The 26808-nt window shown below is 46.2% G+C and overlaps 1 protein-coding gene across 3 annotated transcripts in view; it reads right to left on the reverse strand.

Annotated features, from left to right (window-relative positions):
• ASTN2 (astrotactin 2) overlaps positions 1 to 26808 on the reverse strand; it is an 855422-nt gene that overhangs the window by 581464 nt on the left and 247150 nt on the right. For 2 of the 3 annotated variants that reach the window (XM_082697137.1, XM_082697135.1), the window contains exon 4: positions 18939 to 19091. The exons of the other annotated variant lie outside the window; for it this stretch is intronic. In XM_082697137.1, the coding sequence (XP_082553263.1) occupies positions 18939 to 19091 (153 nt within the window). The remainder of the gene's footprint in view (positions 1 to 18938; positions 19092 to 26808) is intronic. 3 annotated transcript variants of the gene reach the window in all.

The raw sequence follows: 26808 nt of genomic DNA on the forward strand, positions 1-26808 counted from the left end.
AAGTGATTTGTATTCAGAGATTATGTAATTGTGAAGTGCTGAACAATTACAAAATATTTTGGCTCCTTTTGGGTATGAGGGAGGGAGGCAAAACCTTGAAATAGAAGAAAGTGGTGGCTCATAGGAAAATTTTATCTTATCTGTTTGTGAATGACTGGAAACTCCACCTTCCTACACACAGGCTGAACACTTCCGGCAAAATGAGTCATCGTGTTAGGACGGCAAGTGTTTGCTGAGCCTCTACGGTATACCCAGTTTCTAGCCCTGAACCAGCTCTCAGGCTGCACCCACTGACTGAAGCAGAGGCTGAACCCACTGACTGAAGCAGAGGCTGAACCCACTGACTAAAGCAGAGGGTACCCACAAGGAAGGGTGTAACACTACAGCAAATGTACATAGTAGGTCAGGTGCTCCTCAGAGAGACTTCTGGTCTTGTATTTGGGGAGCCATATGCCCAGGTAAGAGGAATATCCAGATTTTTCAAAGCTAGTTGGAGACAAGTTGACTCTGATACCAGGGACCCACGGCATACTTCGAATGGGGGTCAGGTAACCAGTTGGGAGTTCTCACCTAGGTCTACGTCATGTGAGATGATCATGTCCCCAGTCCCCAAGTGCATCATATACACAGACATACATAATGAGAGACAGAGCCCTCTTCCCATTGCTCTCTTGCTTCTTTCCCATTGTTCCTCTCTGATAAACTGTCCTGGGGGGCATGTGCATATCCACTTCCAAGTAGATTTCCATCCCCAGCCAAGAGAGGAAACCGAAACCAGTCTCTCATGCTGAGGGTTATAGATGTGGTAAGTAATGCCCTTAAAGACCCTAAAGAGGCAGGGGTAGTGGTCTATCTTATCTCCATTTAATTCACCAACCTGGTCCTTTAACAACAAAGATGGATCCAGAAGGATGGCTGGGAGCGACCACAAACTCAAACAAACGGTTGGCTCAGTTGCGGCTGCCAGATGTGGTGTCGAGGCTACAACCAATTAACACAGCCTTGGGCATAGAGTCTGTGGCCGTTGATCTGGAAAATAAGGTTTTTCCCAACCCTATCTGGAAGGAGGATCAGAAGCAGTTTCCATTCACATGGGGTAGGCAACACTATACATTTCTAGTCTTGCCCCAGGGCTGCATTAACTATCCTACGCTCCACAGTAACAGTTGGAAGGGACATGGATCATGCAGACAGTCTGCAGAATATTACATTGGTTTGCTCTCTCTGTTGATGCATCATGCTAATCGGACCAGATGAACACGGAAGGGAAAGCACAGTCAAGCGCGTGCTAAGATAGACATGCTCTGATAGGTCCAAGATAAATCCTAGGAAGAATCGGGGCGTTGCCACGTCAGTGAAGAGTTTAGGTTTCTGTGGTCTGTGGCACGAATAAATGAGAAATCCCTACATCTTACCGTTGACCCCTCCAGGAAAGAAGCAGAACGCTTGGGGGGTCTTCTTTGGGTTCTGAAGGCAGCATGTTTAACACCGGGGGACACTGCCCTGACCCATTTCCCCAGTGGCATGGAAGGATGTCAGCCGCAAGTAGGCCACAGATTAGCAAAATGATCTGTAGCAGGTCAGTCTTTGGTGTAAACCACCTTACCATCTGCACCATTTGATCCAGCGGACCCCAAAATGTAGGAGTCACTGGTCTGAATAAATCCTGTGTGGAGCTTAGGATGAGTGTTTATTAGGAGACTCAGAAAGTAGATCCCCAAGCTCTCCACCTGCAGTGGAGAGGTCTGCAATTGCAGGGGTGAGGGGAGCTCCTGGTAATGTTACTTGGTCCTATCAAGAGCCCAGGCAGACAGAGCTGCCTATCGCGAGCTACGTTCTGTCGGATTCAGCAAGTCATGTAAGGAGAGATGACATAAGGAAGTGGCCATCTAGGAGCAGGTCTAAGCAAGGTCAGTACGAGTAAATGACACCAGTAAATGGCCCAGGCCCCCATCAGCCCCCACTGGCGCCTGTTATACTTATGGCCACCCAGGGGTGGCGTGGGAAGCCACGCAAACTTCATAAAGAGGTACTGGCTCTATATGATGCCTACAAGCCAAAAATGCGTCTGTACCGTGTCCAAGACGTCCAAGGGTACCCTTGGCCATTTACACTATGAAAGAAAGGGAGAGGGCCAAGGTACGATATCCATGGATACGTGACTCCAGTGGCTTGTCAGGGGTCCCAGGAGAGAAAGACACCTTGCTTGTTCAACACCAACTTCAACAAAGGCCTTTGAGAAGTCCACAAGGCATCCTTGGCAGTGATTAGTAATTGGTGATGGGTTCGTTGAGGAGAGGACGGAGAGATGACTATGAAACGTGTCCTTTCACATGTAACGGTTCACATATATGCCAGAGCTCCACACTCCACACAATACATGGCCTGGCTCCCTAGATCCTGCTTATAAAGCTTCCGGCCATTCACCTCTTTTAAGCTGACGATGACTACTCACTCACGTCGAAGAGATTCACATCGTAAACAAGAGAGACCAGACGGGCGGGACAAAGCTCCAAAAGGGGCTGGGAGCGGTGACCCACAGTTCCCTCTGGCTCTGAGAGTCCATGACAAAGGAGCCAAGCTTGGGAATATTTCCCTTCTGTCCTGCCTCTCTCGCTAAAAGAAAACTGTTAAAATGCAGATTTCTGGGCTCTGCCATGGGGTGGCAGGGTCTGAGAGCCTGTATCTCTAGAAAGTTCTCAGAGGATGTGAAGCTGCCTGTTCAGAAACCGCCCTCCAAGGGTCCCTGTCCCAGAGCAGCATGGACACAGAGGCTGACCTCAGGGGCAGCCCTCCAGCCTCCCACACGCAGGGTTCTCACGGCCAGCCTCAATGATGGAGGCCGGATGCACTGGGCTTCAGAGCCTAGGCTTGGCGGTTCTACTGATCTACGTTCAAATCCAGACCCTGTCACCCGGCAGCTACGTGACCTTCACCTTGTGATCCTCAAGTTTCTCACTTAAAATGAGAGTCATCATAATATCAACCTTACAGGAATATTGTGAAGATTTAATTAGATATATCGAAAAAGAAAATGGGCGTGGCGCTTGGCACAAAGTAAGCCCGTGGTAAATAAGAACCCAGCGGTGGCAGAAATGCTAGTGTTCTATAAACTGTAAAGTGCCAGCAAAGATAAGAGGCTGCCTTCCACTGGCAGGTCGCCTTTGTCTTTCAGCTCAAACTCTCATCTTCCGGGACACAGAGGGGTAACATGAGGAGGGAAGCAAAGGAAAGAGACTATGCACTGGGGGGCGAGGACTCCCCCCCCACACCCCTCTCCACTCTTCCTTTACCCCTCTCACCTCTACTCTGCCCTTTTCTCCAGGCTCATCCTGTTTATAGTCAGACTTGGGACTTCCCCAGAAAACAGTTTCCCATTTCCTTCCCCACAGGGCCAAGCAAGGGTAAGCAGCCAAATTCTCTCCTCCCATTTCGATAGCACACGGGTCTGTGCTTTCGTGGGATGACGCGCTCCCTGCCGTCAGCGCCACGCCTGGCCCAGAATACTCACACAGACAATTTTTGCTGAATTGAATGGAATTCACAGAAATGAAGGAGAGAGGGTTTGGGGAGGCCCTGGTATCGCATCTGAATCAGCACATGGCCCTAAATAAACCTCACCCTTATACAGGCCCCAGTTTCCATCAAAAAGGAGATTTCCCTGACCTCTTCCAGCTTAAGGTTACCGCTGGAGCATCTTAGACAGAGATCTGAGTGGGGAGTTGGTACACCAGGGTGGCGGGCCCAGGTGGGCCACTAACTCACAGGGGCAAAGTCACCTCCCCTCCCTGGGCCTCAGCTTTCTCATCTGCATTATGGGGTGATGTCTAAGGACCCTTCTCTCATTCGCAAGTCATGAATTTCTAGAATATTTTATTCTAGGCCTCTTTGGGGCTCAAGATCAAGGCATCCAAGTAGTGTCTGACACGATGGGGAAGGAGTGTGTTTCCTTTTACCCTGAAGTGACCGCACTCTGTACTAGAGGCCTCTCAGATCTTAGTGGCAGAATCTCCCATAAAAACACACAGTAATAATGACCATTAATAATGCATGCAATCACTAACGTTGCATCATATTATTCTCAACTCAGACGGTATCTTTTAAACAGGAGTGCACTGATCCTTTAGCAAGACAAATGAAGGCAAAGAAAGACTACTGTCTCCACCACGCACTCGAATCTTCTCTGCATGCATTTGAACCCTAAAGCGAAGTAGCATAAGGTAGTGAAGACAGAACTGGATTTGGCTTTAAAAGCTATGGTTTCACGGCCAGATTCTTTTACTTTCTAGCTGTGTGACCGTGGGCAAGTGACTCAACCTCTCTGAGCCTCTGTCTCATCAGTGAATGCTTCTCCTCCCTCTTCCCAGAGTCATTGCAAAGATCACCTAAGATAATGGATGTGAAAATCCATTGTAAACTGTAAAGCTCTCAGCAAACACAAGGCACTGCCATTATGGTAATAAAAAGCAAATGACACATGAATATTTCACAAGCAGACTGGGACAGATTACTTGTAACATACCCCCATCTAATGGGGTTTTATAAATATATACTCCCTGCCCTTATTACAAACTTCCTAATAATCTCTTTCTAAAGCTCGTCTTCCAACTCCTTTTTTCTCCTCTGTGTTTTCTTCTTAATATCTCCTTTCTCACACAGCTACTTATTACTGAATGTTGGGTGGCAGGTGGGGAGAGAGTAGGTCAGAAAAACCCACACATCCGTATTTTCTGTGGAGACGTAAACAAAATGAAGCAAGGACACCTCGACGCTAAGGTATTAAAAAATAATGCATCTTCCTTGTGGGTCTGCCATAGTTACTCCTATTAGTAATACTTAGTCTGAAATTAGGTTTAACAACCCCCTCCCCCACTATAGCCTCAAATCCATTCACAGGTGGCATTAATATGGAAGGGGAAGAAATAAGCTCAGATGCATTTTTTTTCTTTTTTTTTTCCTCTTAAAAAAAAGTATAAATTTTATAAAGCCTTTTGGAGTCTCTCTTGGCTAAAGGAGAAATCCTTTTGCTATTAACTGCTCCTGCAGAGAGAGCTCGCTAGTTGCAAGATCATGATGAGGGTAAGCATTAATTAAATCTAACTGCGAGAGAATAATTATGTACACATATCCATCAGGGCAAGTTGTCACTATCCAGTAACAAAGTTGGATACAAACTCCATCAGCTGAACTGTCAGGCGGCTGTTAAAAGGATATAAATGTGTCCCAAAAGGATCATTTCGTTTAGGGGGGGGAAAATTGGATTGCAAAGGATTAATGAGGCGAGGGGTTTGTGTTTTCAATTGAATGTAAAATGCAAACCGAGAAAGTTGTGATATCATCATTTAACCTTAATGTTTAGCTACATTTGGATTTCTAACACGTGATGGGGACAATTAGACCTTGTGCATCAAACCAGCATTTCCATCATGCCGTGAGATGAAAGGCTGGATATCTTCAAGTTACACTGCGCGAAAGTTTACAACAAAACCATAACATCTCGTTTACACAGATGGCATATTCTTAATAATAATTAGGCAAGAAAAATGCATGCAAATCCCACCAGGGTAATTTGGGGATTCAGGAGAGTGCCCTTTTGGTGTGGCTGCCTCTATGTCTACTGGATTTTAGTCCAAACCCTATCTGTATGTGTGCAGAGGCCCCACGCAGATGACAGGACAGCAAGCCCTGGCTGCAGGTGCTGCAAATAGGCCCAGCTACAATGTAGGAGCAGAGACAGTGGTGTTGGAAGCATGTCCAAGTGGCCATCCAGGCTCCACCACTGACTGGCCACGTGGGCTTGAGCCACTGACTTCATGTCTCTGAATACCAACTTCCTTTATGAAATCATGTTCCAAAAGAGTGGCTACAATAAGATATTTGGAAGCACCTACAACAGTGACTGGCACAAAATAGGTAGGTGGCCAATTCTTGCTCCTGTTTCTACCAGATCTATGTCCCAAGGTAGGAAATAAACCACAACCTCAGGATCCGTTCCTCCCTCATGGCCATCCTGGCTGGGGCAGTCATGGGTAGTGATGGTTTCCAGCCAAGGCAGGGAATAGGAAGCCCACCTGGTTTCACTGCATGCTTGATGGACAACGATCCTGGTCAACACCAAGGTCGTTTATTCCAATGCACTTAGGACAATTTGTCATTGTTGGTTGACTGCCTACCTGTATCTTCCTCCATAACTTGAGCCCCATAGGGGTGAGGACCTTGTGTGTCTGGTTTTCCTCTGGCATCTCAGGACCTACAATGATGGCTCAACTTGGTAGGAAGTCAGGTTGGAAACCCTGGGCAGGGATGAAGCAGGAAGGGCTGGAATCGGGAAATGGGAATCAGGTGCAGCAGCAAGGAGACCAGCTAGGGAGGGACTCTATGCTGGAGACGACACCATAAGGATGGATGATCTGACTCATTTGACTGTACTGGGACCACAGAAGCTAATCTTAGAATGAGGCCACAGTCTATCAAAGAGCCTAGACATTCTGGGATGCTGTAATTATCAGGTAATGACCTAGTCTTGAGTTCTCAAGATCTTGTCAAGTTATTTTTAGGTAGTCCTGACTGAAAGCATGACTTCTTCAAGACCTTTCCCCATCTTGGAATGTACGCAGATTGCTATAAATGCCACAACATTCTGCTGAAAGGGACTGCGCCGCCAGTCTCAGCCAACGTCTTTGGCAAGGTAATCCGGCTAACGCAGATAGAGAAGCTGGGCAATACAGCTATTCCCTGGAACTCTATATTTTCAATGAGACCATACATAGGGCCTTTATATTTCCGGAAGAGATCCTGACAGAATGGACTATTTCTATGGCCTGAAGAAGAAATATGAAGAATATCGATTGTAACAAAAGATTACTACTTTATCGTGACAGTGAACATTTTTCTGGAACTATTCCACTACAACCTCACCTACACACACTCTCATTTCCTTCCCCACAAGTAAAACAAAACAAAACAAAAACAAAAACACAAAAAATAAAATCAGCATGCACAGATTGCTTCTCCCTATTTCCAACTCTGATTGAAAGAACTATCTTTCAGTGGGGTAAAAATTAAACCACGTTTAGTCATAAATTGTAAAGAGTCATCATTTAAAATAAAATAAAATTTCAGGAAATTGGGCCGAAGCCAGAAAACTGAGATCATAAAATGTCAAGACCCATAAAAAGAATTTCTTACTTCTTGTGAAAAATCGTTAAGCTCTAATTCTTGGGTATAGAATTTTATATACGTTCATTTGACTGTATTTTTAATAGTATCATTTAATATTCTGTATACTGATTTTGCCAACCTGATCTAACAGGAAGATTTCTGTAAAAACATTCCTCTTTGATTATGCATTAGTCAACCTGTCATTGTGCTTCCCTCCATTTTTTTCTTTATATAATTTGAAGCTTTGTTGTTTCTGTATGTAAGTACAGATTTCATTTGTCTCCCGGTGAACTGTTCCTTTTATGATTAATGACCCTCTTTATTCCTAAGAATTTTTTTGTTTCTTGTTGTAAAGTTTACTTTGCCGTATATTTCTACTTCTCCCCAAGCTTCCATTTGATTAGTATTTGTCGAGTAGATATTTTTCCTTTCCCTTCCCTATCAAACATTCCATATCTTTATGTTTTAGGAAGATCTCTGGTAGAAGGCGAGCAATTAGATTTTCCTTAGTGTAATCTGTCTCTGAATTTTACTTTCCAAATTGTATTTATTGTAATTATTAATGTTTGAGGTCTTATTTCTCCCATGTTACATTTTTGTCTCTTTTCTCTCTCTCTCTTTTTTTTGTTGTTTTTTGTGTTTTTTTTTTATTTGAATTCCAGTTAGTTAACATACCATATATTGGTTTAAAGTGTAGAATTTGGTGACTCAATACTTCCACATAACACCCAGTGCTCATAAAATGCACTCAATCCCCACCACCTATTAAACCCATCTCCCCATCCCTTCTGGTACCATCGGATCATTCTCTACAGTTAAGAGTCTGTTTTCTTGCTTAGAATCACTCATCATTAGGAAAACACAAATCAAATCTATAATGAGATACCACCTCACTCCTGTCAGAATGACTAAAATTAACAACTCAGGAAACAACAGATGTTAGCGAGGATGCGGAGAAAGGGGAACCCTCTTACACTTTTCATGGGAATGCAAGCTAGGGCAGCCACTTTGGAAAACAATATGGAGGTTCCTCAACAAATTAAAAATAGAACTACCTTACCATGCAGCAACATTATCTACAAGAGCCAAATTACAGAAACAGCCCAAGTGTCCATGGATTGATGAATGAGTAAAGAAGATGTGGTATATAGAGAGAGAATGGACTATTACTCAGCCATAAAGAAGATCAAAACCTTGGCATTTGCCATATCGTGGATGGAGCTAGAGAGTAAAACGGTAAGCGAAATCAGTCAGTCAGAGAAAAACATATACCGTATGAACTCACTCACATGTGGCATTTAAGGAACAACAACAACAACAAAATCCTAGGGAACAGAAGAGAGAGGCCAACCGTTCTCTTCATGCTCTTGCTTTCTCTTTACCTTTATCCCACCACACCCTAGTGCCCGCGGGAATTACCATAGCATCAGCTTCTAAGCTTGAAGCCCGAGCTCTTTGTTTCCTTCTCATTCTTTACACCTGAGGAGTCTCCTCTTTGGATCTTTGACAAATCTGCATTGTTTCAAAAGTTCCACTTTATTCAACGTGGGCATGCACGTGCACAGGTGGGCAAGCATATGGGTATGGAGCAGGAAAAAGGTGGGCTTCATGTGCCGTTCTGTTGAAAATTTATCACATGCTTCCGCAGCGTTCTTTTCACTTAGATACAGGAGCTTTTGTTATAATCAGAAACATGTTCTTTTTAAAAATATTCTAGGATTGGGATGTCCCCCCAAAGTATTGAAGTTCAATATATAAATATGAAGCAGGAGCTTGATGGGAGAGTCCTACCTACTCAACCACACTCCCCTGCCTGCTCCCTGAATGCCTCTTTGGAGCACTGCTTGACAACTCTTGCTTGTGGTCCCCGAGCTCTACCTCGTACCCTCAGGATGTTTAACATGTCTGTCTCAAAAATGGGAAAATGCAAAGGCTTCTCTTTACAAAAATCTTCTCAGTGATTTACCCATTCGATTACAGTTGATTCAGAAAAAGGCACAAGCTGCCAGCTTCTATGTGTTTTATCCAAATTCCCCAACAGTCAGTCTTGGTTGCAGGGTATATGGCCCACGTGATTCCACACATTCAAGTGGCATGGAAAGAGGACAATGTTGTAAGTCAGAGGACTTGGAATTCCATTCCTGGGTCTCCTAATTTCTTTCTGCGGCATGGATGAGGTCTTCCCATCCACCATTTTCTGTATCTATGGGCAGGACTGGATGACCTTGAAATTCATTTCCATCACTGGTAGACTAAGACAACCTAATGGGTTATTTCCCCCAATTGTGTGCCTGAAAGCCTGGGACAACAATGCCTCTGAGACATACAGGGTTACCTGTAGTCATCCAGCAAGTAGACAGTCAAGGCGTTAAATCTAAGATTCTCTCATTCCACGTCTAAGATGTTCCCTTACACCAGGGAGTACAGGTCAACTCCAGTCTGCTGCCTGTTTTTGGTGTGGTCCAGGCACGAACTACAGTTTTTGCATCTTTCAGTGGTTCAAACGAATCAAAAGAAGAATATGTTAAGATGTGAAAATCATACAAAATTCACACTTTTAAAAAGTATCCATAAATGCATTCCATTGTTTTGATTAGTAGAACTCCATTGGAAAAAAAAATGGTACTTGGTTATTATTATTATATTTTGAACTTAGATTTGTGGAAAATTTTTTCTCATGGTGTAAGTGCCTATGTAATTCTCAAGTTTGTCTCTTGGTCAGCAAAGCTTAAAATATTTCCTGTCTAGCTCTTTGCTGAAAAAATCTGCTGACCCTGCATTAGACCATAGGGCCTTGCAAGGATGTAGCCAGGGTCCAAAATTGACTACCTTTCATATACCACAAGCCAGGCTGGATCAAACAGTGGCTTGTGATCCAAATCTCTTCAGCCCTGTTAAAAAAGACTGGTTAGCAGAGGTGCAAAAATTGTATGTAGTCTTTTAATCAGCTATAGATACATTTGAATCTGGGATGTGATTCTCCCAGAACAGCTGTATCACATTATATAAGTTCCCGTACAGATCTGAGCCTCCATTTTACCATCACCAAATTGGGAATAATTATGCTTGCCTCAGGGGATTGTGCAGATCAGCCCAGGCTTTGATGTAAGACAGAGGCTTAATAAAATATCAATACTGGTAGAGATTGGAAGAAACAGCCCAATACGGGTATCTGGGTAGCTCAGTCGGTTAATGTCTGACTCCTGGTTTTGGCTCAGGTCAGGAATTTAGGGCTGGGATGTTGAGCCTGGCATCAGGCTCTGTGCTGGGTGTGGAGCCTGCCTGAGATTCTTTCTCTCCCTCTTCCTCTGCCCCTCCCTCACTCTCTCTTTCTAAAATAAATTTAAAAGAAAAAATGCAGTCCAGTATTTTGCCCCTTCATCCTGTAAGAGGTGAACTCTTACTTCCCCAGCCCTTGAATCCATGATGATCCTGTGACTTGCTTTGAGCAACAGAATGAAGCAGAAGGAATGACGTGTACCTTCCAGGTTCGGGCCTCAAAAAACCTTGTATCTCCTATTCTTGCTGTTTCTGGAACCCTCTGCCATTTGACCACGCCTCTGATAGTTAGCTGACCACACGTACATGACTGAGGTCAGCTTAGCCTACCCTACCCAGACCAGAAGAACTGCCCAGCTGAACCCAGTCCAAATGCTCAACTTGGATTAAAAGCCCCATAAATGGTGGCTGTCCTAAGTCACAGAGTTAGGGGTGTGTTATCATGCCATGACTCTAACACACCATCTATGTCATTCTGATAAAAGAAATATCCTAGAGTTGTGACCTCAGGCCCTACCAGCACCGCACACACAGCCTCGTGCTAAGGCCACTTATGATTGCCTCTCTATCCTGCCAGGCCAGCCAGAATCGACTAAGAGTCCTCTGACATATTTCAGGCAGACAAGAAAAACTGCCTGGAGGAGACATACACTTTCAGCAATACAAACTTCTCCGAAAGACACACCAGAGATTTATGGAGGTGGCTGTGTTACTCTGATTACAGATCAGCTCTCCCAGACCTCAGCCCAACACAGGAATCACTGGGCTGCTGGTGGCACTGGCCCTCTTGGGATGGGCCTGAGGCCAAGAAAAGGAAAATCAGAGGAAAAGGGGAAAAGGGTTCTGCATCAAATAGGCATGGTATTCCCTGTCTCTGAAGAGGCCAAGACTCTGATTTCAGGATGTAGCTACTCCAGAGTCCTTAAAGGAGCATGTCCACAAACAGCACATTCTCACGATGGCCCTGGGACATAAGAATGGCTGGTATCCTCACGTCTGTAGGTGCTGGGGGTGGAGACCGAATGAGATTAAGCCATTTCCCTGAGGACCCAACTGCATGCACTTAAGAGCTGGGGTTCCAGCCAGGGTTTTCTGAGTTCAAATACTGGACTTTTTAATAGACAACCACGCTTCCCCATCAGACTTATCATCAAAGACCTTTTAAGTCAGAGGAGACCTGTGGAAATCATCCAGCACATCACCTCTGCTTTCCAAATTAACAACAACAAAGATTTATTGGGTAGTTGGCATGTTTGGTCTGGCCTGCTGAGCACATTACATGCATTAACTCGAATCCCCCGGCCCCCCTGGGAGGTGGCTGACTATACAAATTCTAGGTTAGGTGACACCACTTTAGCCCACAAAGTCACTTCCCAAAGTTGAGTGAATCAGAGGCAGACCTGGGATATGGATTCAATATCCACCTGACTTCCGAACCTGAGCTTGTTTCCACAAAAACACACAGCCTCTTAGATGGGGACACTGAGGCCCGGAGGGCTGAAGGTCCTGTCCAAGATCACACGGCCCGTGTGATTAATTGTCCATTAATCCATCAAGCATTAACTGAGCATCTGCTATTTGTCAGGAGCTAGGCTAGTCAATGAAAACACAGGCATGACCTGGACATAGCCACTGCACTTCATGAGTTTAATTAAGGGAGAAGAGAGGTGGCCATAAATTACTCTAATAAAAGGTAATAAATGACAAATATCACAAGGCAGACAGAGAAGAGGTTATCAGAGCTTCTGGCTCCTTTATCCTCCCTGACAGATACATCCCGACACACTTTTTCAGTGCAAGACACTGTCCTCAGAAGGTGGGCTTACATAAATATATATGTATTTTTCTGTTTACTGGTAACTGGCAATAAATTATTCACTTAGTTGGAGGAAAATATTCAGAAGCATTAATGGCTTTAAATTATCTGCCATCCTGGGTTGTTGTGATGCTTAAATATTGAGCAGGCAGCCCCAGGTTCCATCTTTATGTCTCTGGTTTGCATCTTTGTTCCCTAAACCTCTCTTCCCACTTAGCAGCCTTCCCTTGCCACCAGGAAAGTTTGGGTGGAGGTCCTTGCCTTTTTGCCAAAGCAAGTCTTGAAGCTGCATAATCAGAATGAATGAAGTTCTGCTGGAAACCATGAGATTGTCACAGGAAGATGGGGAGGACTGGACAGATGTCAGCTCTCTGGGGTCGGGACCTTTGTCTGGGATGAAACTGTTCTTTTTTCCTCCACCTCCATGCCATGTCTTGTGCTGGCTGTTCCTCCCTATCCCCACGGCCACGTGCCAAAAGCCCATTTGCCCTTCCAAACAATGCCTTAAGGGAACTTTCTTTGTAAAGTCTTCAAATTTGTCCCAAATGAAAAGCGTACATACTTTCTGCAAGCCCAAAAGGACAGGGCATGGCTCCGTAAGGTCAGAGGACATCCTGACTCTTGTCCTGACGCAGAGAGAGATGCCTCACCTTCCAGAGTCTTCTAGCTCCGGAACACCCTCACATCAGCACTGATGATACAGAAACACTCATCAATGCACGATAAGCTACAACTGTTTCCTTCCAGGAGCTAGACTAGACTGATACTATTTCAAAGCTTGAGGACGTTATCCAGACTAGTTGGGAGTAAAATCCAAGTCATCTGGCAACTGCAATGTGGGATCTGTCTGGGCCCTGAGGGCACAGTTCCATCATTTACTAGCTGGATAAACTTGGGCAAGGCACTTAACCAAAGTTTGAACTTCCTCATTTGTAGATGGAGACAATTACATCCTTACCTATGGGATCTGGGGAAGCTTTTCAATGAGATAATAATATGTGATGAGCACAGTCCTTTACTATATTTAGTAAAATATACTAAATGCTCAGGAGATGCCCGTGCACTACATCTCATTAACCATTTGTATTCTACGATACTTCCATCTATCTGGGAGCTCTTTGCTACTCTATGCCCATTCCGTTACACATTGGAGCTACAGAGAGACATAAATCACGGTCTTTCCCATCATGGGACTGTCAGAGCTGGGGAGGGAGACAGATGTGTCCACACCTATTTACAATGGATTGTGATAAAGGCAGAGACAGAAAGCAGCGCCGGGCTGCATGTGCCCAGACAAAGGAGTGGCTCACTGAGCAGAGGTGAGGGCTGAGGGCGGGCCAAGGGTGTCTTCTTCACAGAGGAGACTTTGAAACCGAATTCTGAAAAATGAGTAGACACTAGCTGCCCGGGGTAGAAAGAGGGGAGGAAAGGAGGGAGTTTTAGGCAGAACATGATCTGTGCACAGACTTGGAAAGCAAAGCAGGTCGGCTAAATGGAAATATGGCCAGTGTGCCGGAAGCCATAGGATGCAGAGGCTTGAACTTGGAGCGAGCTGGGAGCAGGCTGGATCCAGGCCAGGAATGAGCCTGGGTAGCAGACTGTGGCAACTTGTTACCATATTCCCTTCACCTTCCAGATTCTGACTTCTAAAATGAAGTAAGTGTACTTCTAATGGGTAAGGATACTGATATAAATAAAAAAAATAATGAAACAGTTATGATAAAGATAAAACAATGGAGGAACACATGTTCAATGTGCACCTTTTGCTGGGCTCTGTGCTCACCGCTGTACAAGCATTGTTTCATTTGTTCTTATAGAAACCCTTTGAAGGTGGTATTGTATAAGCTTGGTTCTTCTTCCTGGGGCATCACTACTGCCTAAAGACTTGAGAAAATGTTAAATAATGTAACTGAAAAAAATAAGGTAACATATTTATGAAATTGAATGTCGTAGTTTTTTGGTTTTTGGTTTTAGGTGTCTGGTTTTGGAATTTGGGGCTTACGACTAATGTCTTTTGAGTGCAGCTATGGGATCCTTTGGGAGTGTGCTGATTCTCACCTGTCTTCAGGAAGTCTTCATCACAAAAGCTTGAGATGCCCCCAATGGCAAGTGACAGCCGATTAGGGAAACGTTGTAGGCAGGAGAGTGACATGGCCAGATTTAGTGTGTTGGCAAAAGATTGCTCCAGTCGCCAGGGTGGAAGATGGATTTGTGGATGAAGGGGCTGTTGTAGGACTCCAGACGAAGAATAATGGAACCTCAGCCAGCTCGGTGGCAGAGACCCAAAGAGCATGGTGCGGAGCTGGGAGCTGGGAGTGGGGAGATGGGAGCTGGGAGCCTCTGCAGGCCGTGTGTGCAGAACCCTGATGAATGATAACATTAGCTACTCCTTATTAAGTCAGTCGCCCAAGTGCCAGGCCCTGAGCTACACATTTTGCAGGTATCATCCCACAACCCGTCTATGACGTTGGCATAACTAGCACCATTTTACAGATGGGAAAACTGAGGCTAACACAGCTTCACTTGCTTAAGCTCATTCAGTGAGCCCATGAAAGGTAATTCCAGTTCAAACACAAAAGTCCCACTTTTAAACCACTATCTACACTTTAGAAACCCCGAGAAGCTCTTCGTCACATCACAAATAATCTCCCCCTGCTTTATTTTAGCTCCAACCCATTCACTGTTCACTTCCCGTGGACGTGGGGGTCTGTCTGCCCAACAGCTGCCTCATAAAACCCTGCCGGAGTCCCCCACTGCCTTCCTCATCCGCCCAAGGAAGATGCACTTGAGCACTTGCGAGGGCTCTTGCGAGGAAGCCAGAGCCACAGAAACACATTGGTGCTGCGTTGAACCATGTGCTCCACTCCACAACCCCGGTTCTCCACTGCCCACTCCATCTGCTGCGAACCGCTGTGAAGCCCACGGAGGCTAAGAGAGGTCAGGTGCTCCCGCTCTGGGCCAGAAGGCCTGATGCCCCCTCCGCAGGCAGAGGAAAGAGCCGGTCAGAGAAAGAAAGACCGAGATTCCAGACCCTCATACCGCATCTGGGGCTTCCGACAGTCCTCACAGCTGGACGGAGCACTTCCAACACCACATGTCTAGGGTCGTTTCTGTTCTTCAAGATGAGAGTAAATGTCCCAAGGAGAAATACAGAGTCTGTGGTCAAGATGGTTGCACAGACGTGGAGGTAAACAAAGAAGCCCAGCTCACTGTTCTGTAGGGCTTCCCAGGATCTTCAAAAGTCAAAGATGCATTCGTGAGTTTCCAAGAGGCAGAAGGACGATGCAGCATTTCTATCACTTTTATAGGCCATGGAGTTCTTCAGTCCAGGAAAACCTTGAGGAGCCGTGGTGGTAAGTGTATGAGCTGGGAACTGCAGGGCTGGCTCACGCTATCCTTAGTCTCTCTTGCAAAAAAAAAAAAAAACCTTACCCAATAGTGGCAGTAAAATCACAAGCACAGTGTTATTAAGCCATTTTGAAAATTGCCTTAACAGCATCCACTTGAGCACATTTAATGTGCTATCCATCAGTGAGTCTATCTCTAGGGGAAACAAGATTCCCTGGAGGTCTGTACCAAGAGGCTCTGGTTTATCCTGGATCCTTCCTACCTCGGTAATTCAAAAGTTAGAAAACTGAGCCACTCTCGAATGATCTTTGAGGTTAATACACTCATTCATTCCACAAATATTTATTAAGCACGTTCTGCACGTTCTCGGTGTTGGGTTTATGAATATGAAACACATTTTGTAAGAAGAAGATAGTAAATAAGCAAACAGACCAAAATAATTTTAGACCACAATATTATGGAACGAGTGAAAAAAGGGTTATTAGAAAGGGGTAGAAAGCATGAAGCTGGGTGGTCATGGAAGATGGTTTGGAGGAGCTTGTATCCGAGCGAAGAGCTGAACGGTGGTTTAAGAGCCAGGAGAGCAGCCGGGGCGGGGGGGTGTAAAGAGACACAGCGAGGGGAAGACAGGAAGTTGTCAGAGTCAAAAGTGGGGAGACATTTGCTGGGTTCCTGCAATCAGAAGGAAGGCAGTACGGCTGGATCACGAGGAAATGCAAAGTGAGTCAAGAGACCAGGAGCCAGATCCAGATGGAACAGGAGATTGGCAAGGAGTTTGGGTTGTAATCTAAGGACAACAGGAAACCACTGAATGATTTAATCAGCAAGAGCTCTTATCTGGTATATGTCTCTAAAAAGATTACTCTGGCAACTTTGAGCAGACGGAATCTCAAGGAGGGCTCAGTTGCAAGCAAAGGGGGGAGAGGCGGCAATGGTCATAATGGGAGTGGAGAAAGGGGGACAGATTCGAGATACATTTAGGGAAAAAAATGCATTTCTTCTCACTTCAGTTCTCTTATGCCCCATTTGATTTGTAAATTGAAATAACTTGATATCCAATCATCATCTAAGTCAAACAGATTTTCTTTTTTTTTTTTTTTCCATTTGTACGTGTTTTTAATTAATGGGAAGTCGTTTCCCAGTTCAGCTAGGTAATTTGTTTACCATCATTGTTCTATAGTTTTGAACATCTCCCAGTTTTCCTGTTAAGGATTTATTTAAAAAATGAATGAAATGTCAGGAAGTCACAGGAGTCGTGATTTCACCAATCTCTTATCCAAATTCACGTGAGTTTTTTCCTGTTTTTGTGTTCATGCACAGTAGCCTCATCAAAAGCAAATAAAAATTTGGACATAAAATGTAAACTCTGGTATATCATTGAATGCAGCACTGCTATGGGAAGCAGTTCTTGTCTTTTCTTGAAATTGAGCACTTTTACTTAAGTTCTTTTAAACAGATTTTCATTAATAAGCAAATTCTGAAATTCTGCCCAAAGAGTGAAGGCCAAGGTTGATGGTCAAGTTTGATGCCCCACCACCACCAAAAAAATGTCCATGTGGCATCGTGTATGGCACTGTTTAAAGGTAAAATGATCAGAAACAGTGCAAATGTCCAAGAGTAGAAGAGTAGAGGCCTCATTAAGACAGTTATGGTGCAAAAGAGGGACTTGAGGGGGAAGAATTTGGTAGTATAACTAGTGTTTCCAATAGGACACTAAGGAAATGAATTCAGACTGGCAGCGAGAACAGAGGGGAGGTTATGGACTGGGAGTCACTTGTACTCATGGGAGCTGTATTTGCAGGGAGGATCTAAGGGTGATTTCTTGGTGAATGATGGAAGACAAAAGATGGATACGCAAGGCTGAATGAAACTACACGTGACCCAGAACAAATATAAGATAGGACCAATACAGGACAGTATTTATTCCGCTCCCAACACGCATTAGCTGAGCTTTCCGTGCTGTCTGCATTCACCACCTCATCTGACCTTCACAGCAGCACTCTGGAGTAGGGATTGACAACCCATTGTGCAGAACAGGAGACTGAGCCTCAGAGACATCCAGGGACTCTTTGAAAGCCATGCATGTTGAAGTTGACTGGTCTGGGGTTAGCAATGGACGCTGCTGAAACCTCAAAGCAACTCACTCACCATTATGCCTCAGTTCAACCTGGCGTTTATCATGTGAATTCCTAAAAGCAACTCCATCACCAACTTCTGCCTTGATTTCTGACCTCAGTTTAATGGGTAGATGCTTGGTTTTTCACAGGACTCAGGATTTCACAGGATGGTTTGGAAATACAGGTAGGACCTTGCTAGTTCAGAATACAGTGGTTTAGTTAAAAAAAAGTTTGGAACTCAGCCAGATTAGCTCTTTCTGGCTCTCGTATTTACTAGGGCATCCCCTGGGACAAGTTATAGCAGCTCCTTATGCCTTTGTGATAGCATCTATAAAATGGGAATTACCACGGTACCCCCTACACAGCGTTGCTGGGAATCAAGTATAAAAAGAGGTATACAGCACATAGCCTGCTGCCTAGAGTAAATAAGCGTCCATAAATGAAAACAGTTTCTCGTAGGGTTAGATGGGTCATTTAAGGCAGGGAGAATAGGATGGAAGGGAACATAGAAGTGGAACACACAGATTTAGGTGACACAGCAGAGAGACGAGAGCTCGGCAATGGTCTTGAATGTCCTCTCCACAAGCCCAAAGACTTCGGAAGGCACTGGACAGCCACGAAAGCTCTGGGAGAAGAGGAGTGACATCATCAGAACTAAGTTCACAGGAACTAGAGACATGAGAGGCCAGAAGAAGAGAGGAGCTGGCGGTTACTGAGTCAATGTAAAGAGAACGGAGTGGATTTGGACGCCAAGCAATGATAAGGGGGTTCGTCCCACCCACAAAGTCATACAGATGACCAGAAAGAAAAAAAAAAAAAAGGAGGTGATGACAGAGATGATGAGGAAGAGGAGGAGGAGATGGAGAAGGAAGGAAGGACCTGCTTTTTGTTGCATGCTGGGTTGTGCACTGGGCTAAGATACCATAACACTCCTGCGAGAGAGGAGTGGCGGGGAGAAGTACAGCGGCCTGCCCACGGTGACGTGACGGTCCATTCCCATCTCAGATGAGGCAGCAGGGGCTCAGAGACACCGGCTCCCCACCCAGGAGCACAGGTCTGCTGTCTGCAAGCCTCAGCTGAGATGACTGGTCGGGGACATCACCGCATGACTCTGGGAGTCCAGGGCAGCATGGGAAGGGGGCGCAGCTCTTCCTGGTGCCTCCGGAACCTGGGGACAGCCCGCTGACACCGTGGCAAGCGGTGCTGGGAGGGCCTACCTCGAGACTTGCTCCTCCGCTTCCGCTTCCCTGCCGAGGCCCTGCGCGGGGCTGGCTGCAGCTGACCGATCTCGATGGGCGTGTTAGCGCGGAAACTCTCCTTGAACTTCTGCATCAGGGACTCCACTGTCTCCTGCGTCGCCTCAGCTGCGGCTACAGGGTGGGCAATGGGGCTGAGGTTAGGGCTTGGCCCACCCCCCCAGCCCATGGAGGACTGGGCCTGACCACCCTGAGTCCCTGGAGCTCCCTCCGTGACCCACGATGATACGGAAGCCCACAGGTGCCAGTAGCTGTTGGCAACCTCACTTATGCATTCAACACACACTGTGTTCCAGGCAGCGCCCAAGCCCTTGAGATAGGGTAATGGAGAAAGTCAGACACAATCCATAATTCAAGGGATATAGCTTGGAAGGACACATATCGAGGCATTCCCAACGTTGCAATACTTTTGGGATAGGAGAGTACAGAGTATCAGAGTGGCACCAAAAAGAGTCCTTTCACCCATCTGGGGAGTCAAGGCAGGCTTCCTGGAGGAGGCACTATTTATACAGACATCTTAAGGGTGAATAGGAATTAGCAAAGAGCATAGAATCAGGGTAGTTTACTGAAGAGATGTGATAAGAAAGATTGTCTGGATGGGAGAAGACGCAGGAGCAAAGATCTGAAGCCACAAAAAACATGGTGCTTAAGCAAGTGACGGGAGTTCAGTGTGGCTCCCAAAGGGAGCAGGCGAAGACGGGACGAGGCCAGAGAGGTGGATCACTATCAGTCACAGAGGAGTTTGGAACACATCCTAATGGCGAAAGTTGTTCACTGGAAATTCACAGAAAACTGGCATGTTCAACGTAAGTCCTTTTGATAATAATTCGTAACGAGAGTGTGGAGAATGTACGCAGAGGCCTTCTCCTTGCTCCTGCGGTAGCCAGCCAAAGGCCATGACAGCCTGAACCAGAGCAGTGGCAGTGAAGGAAGGGGGCAGCCCACGGATCAAATAACGTTTGAGGAGATAAAACTAGGGTACTGTGACATGGAGATCACTGGGTACAACAGCCCAACTTCACTGTAGGGAAACTAAGCCCCACCCCCCATACAAGGTGTACGACTCACTCCAAGCAAGCAGTTGGCAAAGTCAAGCCTTCTAACTCCCAGTCCAATGCTCCATTTTTATCAATACCCTTGGTGGATTTTGTGACTAGCCTCATTCCTGTCAAAGTTTCAAAATCAAGACTGGTGGAAAGTTCCAGAGAATGGTAACAGTGAGGTCGGAAGGGCAGAGAGAAAAAGGTGGAAGATAAAAGGAGGGAAAAAAAAAAAAAGGCAGAAAAGCTCAAGAAGGAAGGAGAGGAGCAACATAAAAGGCAAGGAGAGGAAATGGGAAAGAAGCAAAGGAAACGGTCTACGCAGCCTCGCTGCCTTTGTTCTGAGAAATTCCCAAAGAGAGTCCCAACTTTGAAATCTTCAAGCTCAGCCCTCCCTCCATCTATGTCTCCAGAGGCAAGGACGCTTCTTCAGTTTGAGCTACCCACTGTCTGAGGCCAGGAGATGGTATGTGCAAAAGATTCCTGTTCCTTTGAAGGGATTTCACCAGACTGGACAAAGAAGGCTTCTGAACATCCCCACCCCAATTTCTACGGAGCTCCTGCTTTCCCAGGGAAGGTTTTTGGTTTAGACAGATGCATCTGGGGCATAGCTCAGATCCAGGCAGCTGGTTTGGGCACAGGGCTCTGTGAAAAGCTCTGTCTTTGAGGAGAGAGGGGGAATCTATGTTTACCTAAGGAAAAGACGATTGATAATGCAAATGGACCATCGAGTGGATTTATATCCTCACCTGCCTGTCTTGCTATCTTCCTAGATATCTCCGTTAGGTCTACCTAAAGGTGAACGGAGAAGAATGACCCGGACATGGGACACCTACTCCGAGCCCACCATGTACAGCTCTCCAGCAAGAGACACCCTCCAATTCTGAGAAGCACTTCTACGCCCAACCCTGATGGGTTAAACCCAGATAGGAGTATGATTGGCCCCAAACTGTAAGAGTTAGATTAATTGTAGTTAAACATTTAGAGCAAACCGTAATCTGGAATCCTCCAAGGTAGGGGTGCACACGGGTCTGCCCACCTGCATGCCTTTATTCATCTTCTTATCCGTTCATGCATCCATTCGACAATGTTTTCAGAAAAAAACCGTAATGTGTCTGTGACAAGTGCAGGAGGCATTGTCTTAGCGCAGGTGCCAAAACAAAAATCATAGATTGGGGGCGCCTGGGTGGCTCAGCGGGTTAAAGCCTCTGCTTTCGGCTCAGGTCGTGATCCAGGGGTCCTGGGATTGAGCCCCGCATCCGGCTCTCTGCTCAGCACGGAGCCTGCTTCCCTCTCTTTCTCTCTCCCTGCCTCTCTGCCTACTTGTGCTCTCAGTCTGTCAAATAAATTAAAAAAAAAAATCATAGATTGGGTGGCTTAACAATTTATTTATGTTCTCACAGCTCTGGAGGAGGGGGGATGTCTGAGATCAGGGTGCCAGGATGCTTGGGTTCTAGTGAGGTCTCTCTCCTTGGCTTACAGGCAGTCATCTTCTCGCTGTGTGCTCACACAGTAGGGAGAGAGAACCCAAGGTAGGGAGACAGAGAGAGAAAGAGAGAGGGAAAGAGAGAGATCTTCCTCTTTTTCTGACACCCAGTCCTATCCTATTAGGGTCCCACCTCAATGATCTTATTTAATTTTAATTACCTCTTAAAGATCTTATCTCCAAATACAGTCTGCTGTAGACTGAACTGTGTCCCTCCGACTTCTTATGTCGGAAGCCCTAACCCCCAGTGTGACTGTACTTGGAGAAAGGAATTTTAGTAGCTAATTAAAGTTAAATGAGGTCATAAAGGTGAGGTCCTAATCCAATAGGATCCGTGTCTTTATAAGAAGAGGAAGAAATCATTCTCTCCCTCCCCTTGCTTTCCCCACGTACATGTATACACTAAGGAAAGGTCACGTGAGCACACGGTGAGAAGGCAGCCATCTGTAAGCCAGACCCCCACTGTGCTGGCATCCTGATCTTGGACTTCTAGCCTGCAGAACTATGAGAAAATAAAGGCCTGTTGTTTAAGTCACCCTATCTATGGTATCTTGTTATGTTAGTCCAAGTAGACAAACAGAGTTTGTCTGAGGTTAAGATTTCAACATAGGATTCTGTGGGGGACACAAACATACAGTCCATGACAAGGTATGATGGTGAAAAGACGAACACCTCCCCCACCCCCCATAATGCTCACCATGTAGACGGGATGGATCAAGATGAATGAAATGGTTGACAGATACATGTAAAAAGTCTTAAGTGACATATACCACAAAGGAAAGGTGAAAAGAGACTCTCTTAGCAGAATATGACCTAGTTTAGGAAAATCATGAAAACTTGCTTCGAGGAGTGTGTAGTGGGACTAAGGGCTGAAAAGAATAGGGGTTAACCAGGTGATGGGGAAGTGGTTGGGGAGGAAGGAGGCTCAGAGAACACAGGAGGAGGGGAAGAATTCAAACAAAGACCCTTTGAGGAGATGGAGTCAGGGTGGGGCAGCACCACCACTCACGGGGCCCGAAACACTGAAAGCAAGTGGCGTGAGATCATGCTGGAGAGGTAGGAAGTCCTAACCCCAACCCCAACCCCGATCCTTCTGGGCCTTATTAAGGACAGAACACGCTGATGGTTTTAGACAGGAGAGTGGCTTAATCAGATTTTCATGTAGGGAAGATCGTTTCAGCAGCTGACAGCAGAATTCACTGAAGACTTTGGACAGAAATAGAAGGAAGAAGACCAACCAGGAGGACGGGACATTTGTGCAGAAGTCCACATCCGAGAGGATGATCCCCAGGAGAGGGCAGCGGAGGTCGAGATAGAGAAGCAGACAGCGGAGCAGAAAGAACAGAGGGAAATCGTGCAGACGGAGAAGTGGGAACGTCTGAGCGCTATCTTACAGGCACAATTCCCTCAGGAGGCGGTGGCTGACTGGAAAATGTGGATGAGGGAGGGGCAGGTGTGGAAGATGGCTCCTGGCCTGGCTTCCACAGAGACGTCCTGAAGGCACCTCTCAAGGAGAAAGGGAGCTCTAGAAGAGAAGACATTCCAGAAGACCGAAAACACGAGAGTCAGGTCTGAGATATGAATGCACGGTATCTTGCAGACATCTGAGGAGAGGTGCCTGAGGAGACGGCAGGTTACGCGGGTCTCGCACTCCCAGGAGAAGAGTGGGACCCCTGGAGACTCTGCACATGCCCTCCTTGGAAGAGCTCCAGAAGCCGTGTGTGTGGTGGTTCAGAACACGAGCTTCTGGCACAGTGCAGACCATGGGACCCATGTTCATTCCTGGTCTGTACTGGCTGTTCTCCATTTGCTCCCCGTGATCCAGCCCCACCCCAGGGTCACTGGGCCCCACACCAGGTCCTGGAGGCAGACCTTCTACGGACTAGTTCCCGTGCTCCTTGTTACTTGCCTACCAGTTGGCTTTGCCCATTAAGGTGCTCTGGCCGGATCCAGGAGGAGGATTTGGACACAGGTCATCCCTTGCTCCTTTGCTGTCTCCGTACCCTCGTCCTCAGAATCTGGGAGTCTTGACAATCCCAGCTTCTGCCAGGGGTCCCTGTTCACAGACCCAGTCCTCAGTGCCCCTAGGAAAACCATGCCCTGTCCCTTCCTCCTCAGTTATAATAATAGTGGTTTCCTGTTATTCTTTGTCCCAGGTTCTTCAGTACCCCCTTGGGACTTCTCTGCACTCTGCCGAAGTCCCTCTAAGTAACCGCTTCCTTGAATTTCTCCACAAAGGCCCATCTGAAGGTGTCTTCTTTGTCCAGCTGAGACCTCAACAGATCCATCATTCCTTTTTGTTGCCTCTAACATTCACCGATTCTAAAGACCAGCCTCTCCCCATCCTGCTCTTTCTGCTTCACTTTCTCCTAAACCGATGCGGACAGGAGTGGCTGGAAGTAGAGGAAGACGCAGAGAGGGAAGGTTTGCTCCTCTGAGCTGCAAGGGTTTCTGATCCCGGCGGCAGCAAATCCCATCCATCTGTTTGGCGGCTCTCGCCGCGGCAGCAGTGCCAAGAGCCCAGACTTACAGGGGCAGGTGCCTGCGTGAGCCCCTCCACGGCCCACCTCGCTCTCCCTCCCGCTCTCCCCCACCCCCATGCCTCCGATCCCTTTCGGTAGCTCTATCAATATCAATATATCAAGTTGTCCAAACAAGCCACACTCCCTCCTGGTACCCACTGAGCTCTGCCTCCCCAGAGCAGCAAAATGCTCACCCGTCGCCTGGATGAATGCAACAGATGGTGCCTGATCTGAGCATCGCGGCAGACCCAGGAAGGGAGGGAGATGAGGGGGAAGCTGCCTCTTTCCACCATATGAGAGACTGTCAAGTTTAATGGGTATGAACCACTGGGGCCTGAGCAGAGGAGCCCCAGCCCCCAAGACAGAGAGAGGGACGGAGGGAGGAAGAGAGAAACAAGAATGGAAAGGAAAAGCATGGTCAGTCCTAACAGCAGGGGGCATGAGAGGGGAGGCAGGGAAGAGGGGAAGACAGGAGAGAGTAGGAAAACAAGGCGGAGGAAATGGAAGGGGGAGTGCCAAGAACAGGAGAGAAGACAGAGAAGGCAGGAGAAGGGAAAGGAGAGGCAGAAGAGAGGGCAGACCTTGAGGGCCTTTGCAAAGGCCTACGGCTCCCAGATACCAGGCAAGCTCCGCCCTGCACGCTGTGTCTACCCTAGAACCCAGCAGTTCTGCATTCGAACTCCCCCCACACACAGCCTGCGATGTCCTACCACCGACACTTGCGTAAGTTCAGGTTCAAGTTCCTGAACCACCTTCATCGCCCTCTTTACTTTTTCTAGACTCCTCTAGCCTCCGTAAAAAGAAAATTCACCATTCTTGAATACCGACTCTTTGCTAAGCAAGGAGCCAGGCATCTCCTTACGGTTTCTCGTTTATTCCTCCTAACAGGCTTGAAGGGAAAGCACCGATAGCTGGTGTTTAGAAATGAAGAAACTGAGGCTCAGAGAAGGTAAATCATCTGCTAGGGTCACACAGCTTAGGAATGCCAGAGCTGGATGGGGACCCAGGATACGGTGACACTGAGGATCCTGGCTCCGTCCTCTGTACCACGCTACATGGCTTCTTTCTGATTTGTTGGGGGAGGAAGATGGATAGTCCAGTCTTGGGGTTTGGAGGTTAGTTCTCAGGGCCTGGAAAAGTGACTCTGACAGCCCAGCCCCTCTTAAATCATCCAGGCAAGGAGCCCCAGGCAACCTGACCCTGGCTGAAGCCAGGGGCTCACCTTGACTGGAGACTGGTCAACTATGACGGAGGGATCTTGCTCAGTGTTGATGGTCTAGACTGTACAGCCTGGAGATCTTAGGTTCAACTCATGACCCATTTGTCAGCTTTATCTCACTAAGGACTATGTTCAGAGAGCAGGTGACTAGTGATACTGACTAGCAACTAGTAACTGACTAGTAACTAGTAACTGACTAGTGACTAGTAACTGAATAGTGACTAGTAACTAGTAATACTGACTAGCGCAAGTGACAAAGCCAACTCAGGTTCCAGGGTCAGGTTCTAATGTCCGCTCTGTGCCCGCGTGACCTGGAGTCACTCGCTTCTCTTTCACAAGGCTCAGTTTCTTTCTTTGTAAATGTCTGTAGGGCAGTGGGAGAACTGAATGTAACTATGTATATAAATTGTCTAACAGAGTTCCTGGAACGTAGTAGGTGCTCAAGAAGGAACACTCATTACCTCTTCCTAAATTTCCTAAATACCTCTCACTACCTCTCACTGAATTCCTCTCCCTTACCCTTTGGCTTCATGATTGGTCAATCATTTCATCGATCATCCATCCACTCATGTGTTTACTCATTCATTTTGAAAGTCACCTGCATTATAAAATATCCACTTTGAAAATTCTTTCAGAGAATATATAATTCCTCTTTTATTCACATGTGAAAACAAAGGCACCGAGAGACAAAGTCATGACAAAAATCTGCAGAAGACCAAGGTCCAGCCCTCAAGTCTCCTGTTTCTACCACTCTTCTCTAATTCCCCAAATTCTAAGATCATTTTAACCTCAGATCTAGTGATGTTTAATTTTATATATCAACTTGTCTAGGCCATGGAACAGAGAAAGTTGGTCAAGCATTATTCTTGATGTTTCTGTGATGGTTTGTTTTGTTGTTGTTGCTTTGGTTTTTTTGTTTTTTGTTTTGTTTTGTTTTGTTTTTTTGTTTTTTTTAGATAAGACTAATATTTAACTCAGTAGACCTTAAATAAGGCAGATAACCCTCTATCATGAGCCTCGGCTTCATGCAACTTGCGAAGGCCTTCACAGAAAAAAGACTGACCTCCCCCAAGGGATGAAGAACTCCACCAGCAAATCATCCTCAGACTTGAGCTGCAACATTTAAGCGTGCCCCACATCTCTAGCCTAAAGGTTTACCCTGAAGATTTGGGATTTGTCAGCTTCCAAAATCATAGGTGCCATTTACTTAAAACAAATTAACAGAGGAATGAACAAATCTCTAGACAGATGCTGATAGAGATAGAAAGTGATAGAAAGATATAGAGATAGAAAAATATATATAATCAATAGGTGATAGAGATATAAGTACCTCCTATTGGTTCTGTTTCTCTGGACAACCCCGACTAACAGTCTGTGTCCTGAGGCTTTGGACTGGGCATACTTAGATGCCAGGATTGTGGGGGACAGTATTAAGACATTCCTGCTCTAAAGCACATACCAGCTGGGAAGACCTGGTACAAAAACAAAGAACCATCACAGTTGGAAGTTGTGAGAATCGAGTCACTGAATCTAACATTGCGTCTCCTACAGCAGCCACCTCTTC

The sequence above is a fragment of the Mustela nivalis genome (genome assembly GCF_964662115.1).
Source record: "Mustela nivalis genome assembly, chromosome: 13".
NCBI lineage: Eukaryota > Metazoa > Chordata > Mammalia > Carnivora > Mustelidae > Mustela > Mustela nivalis.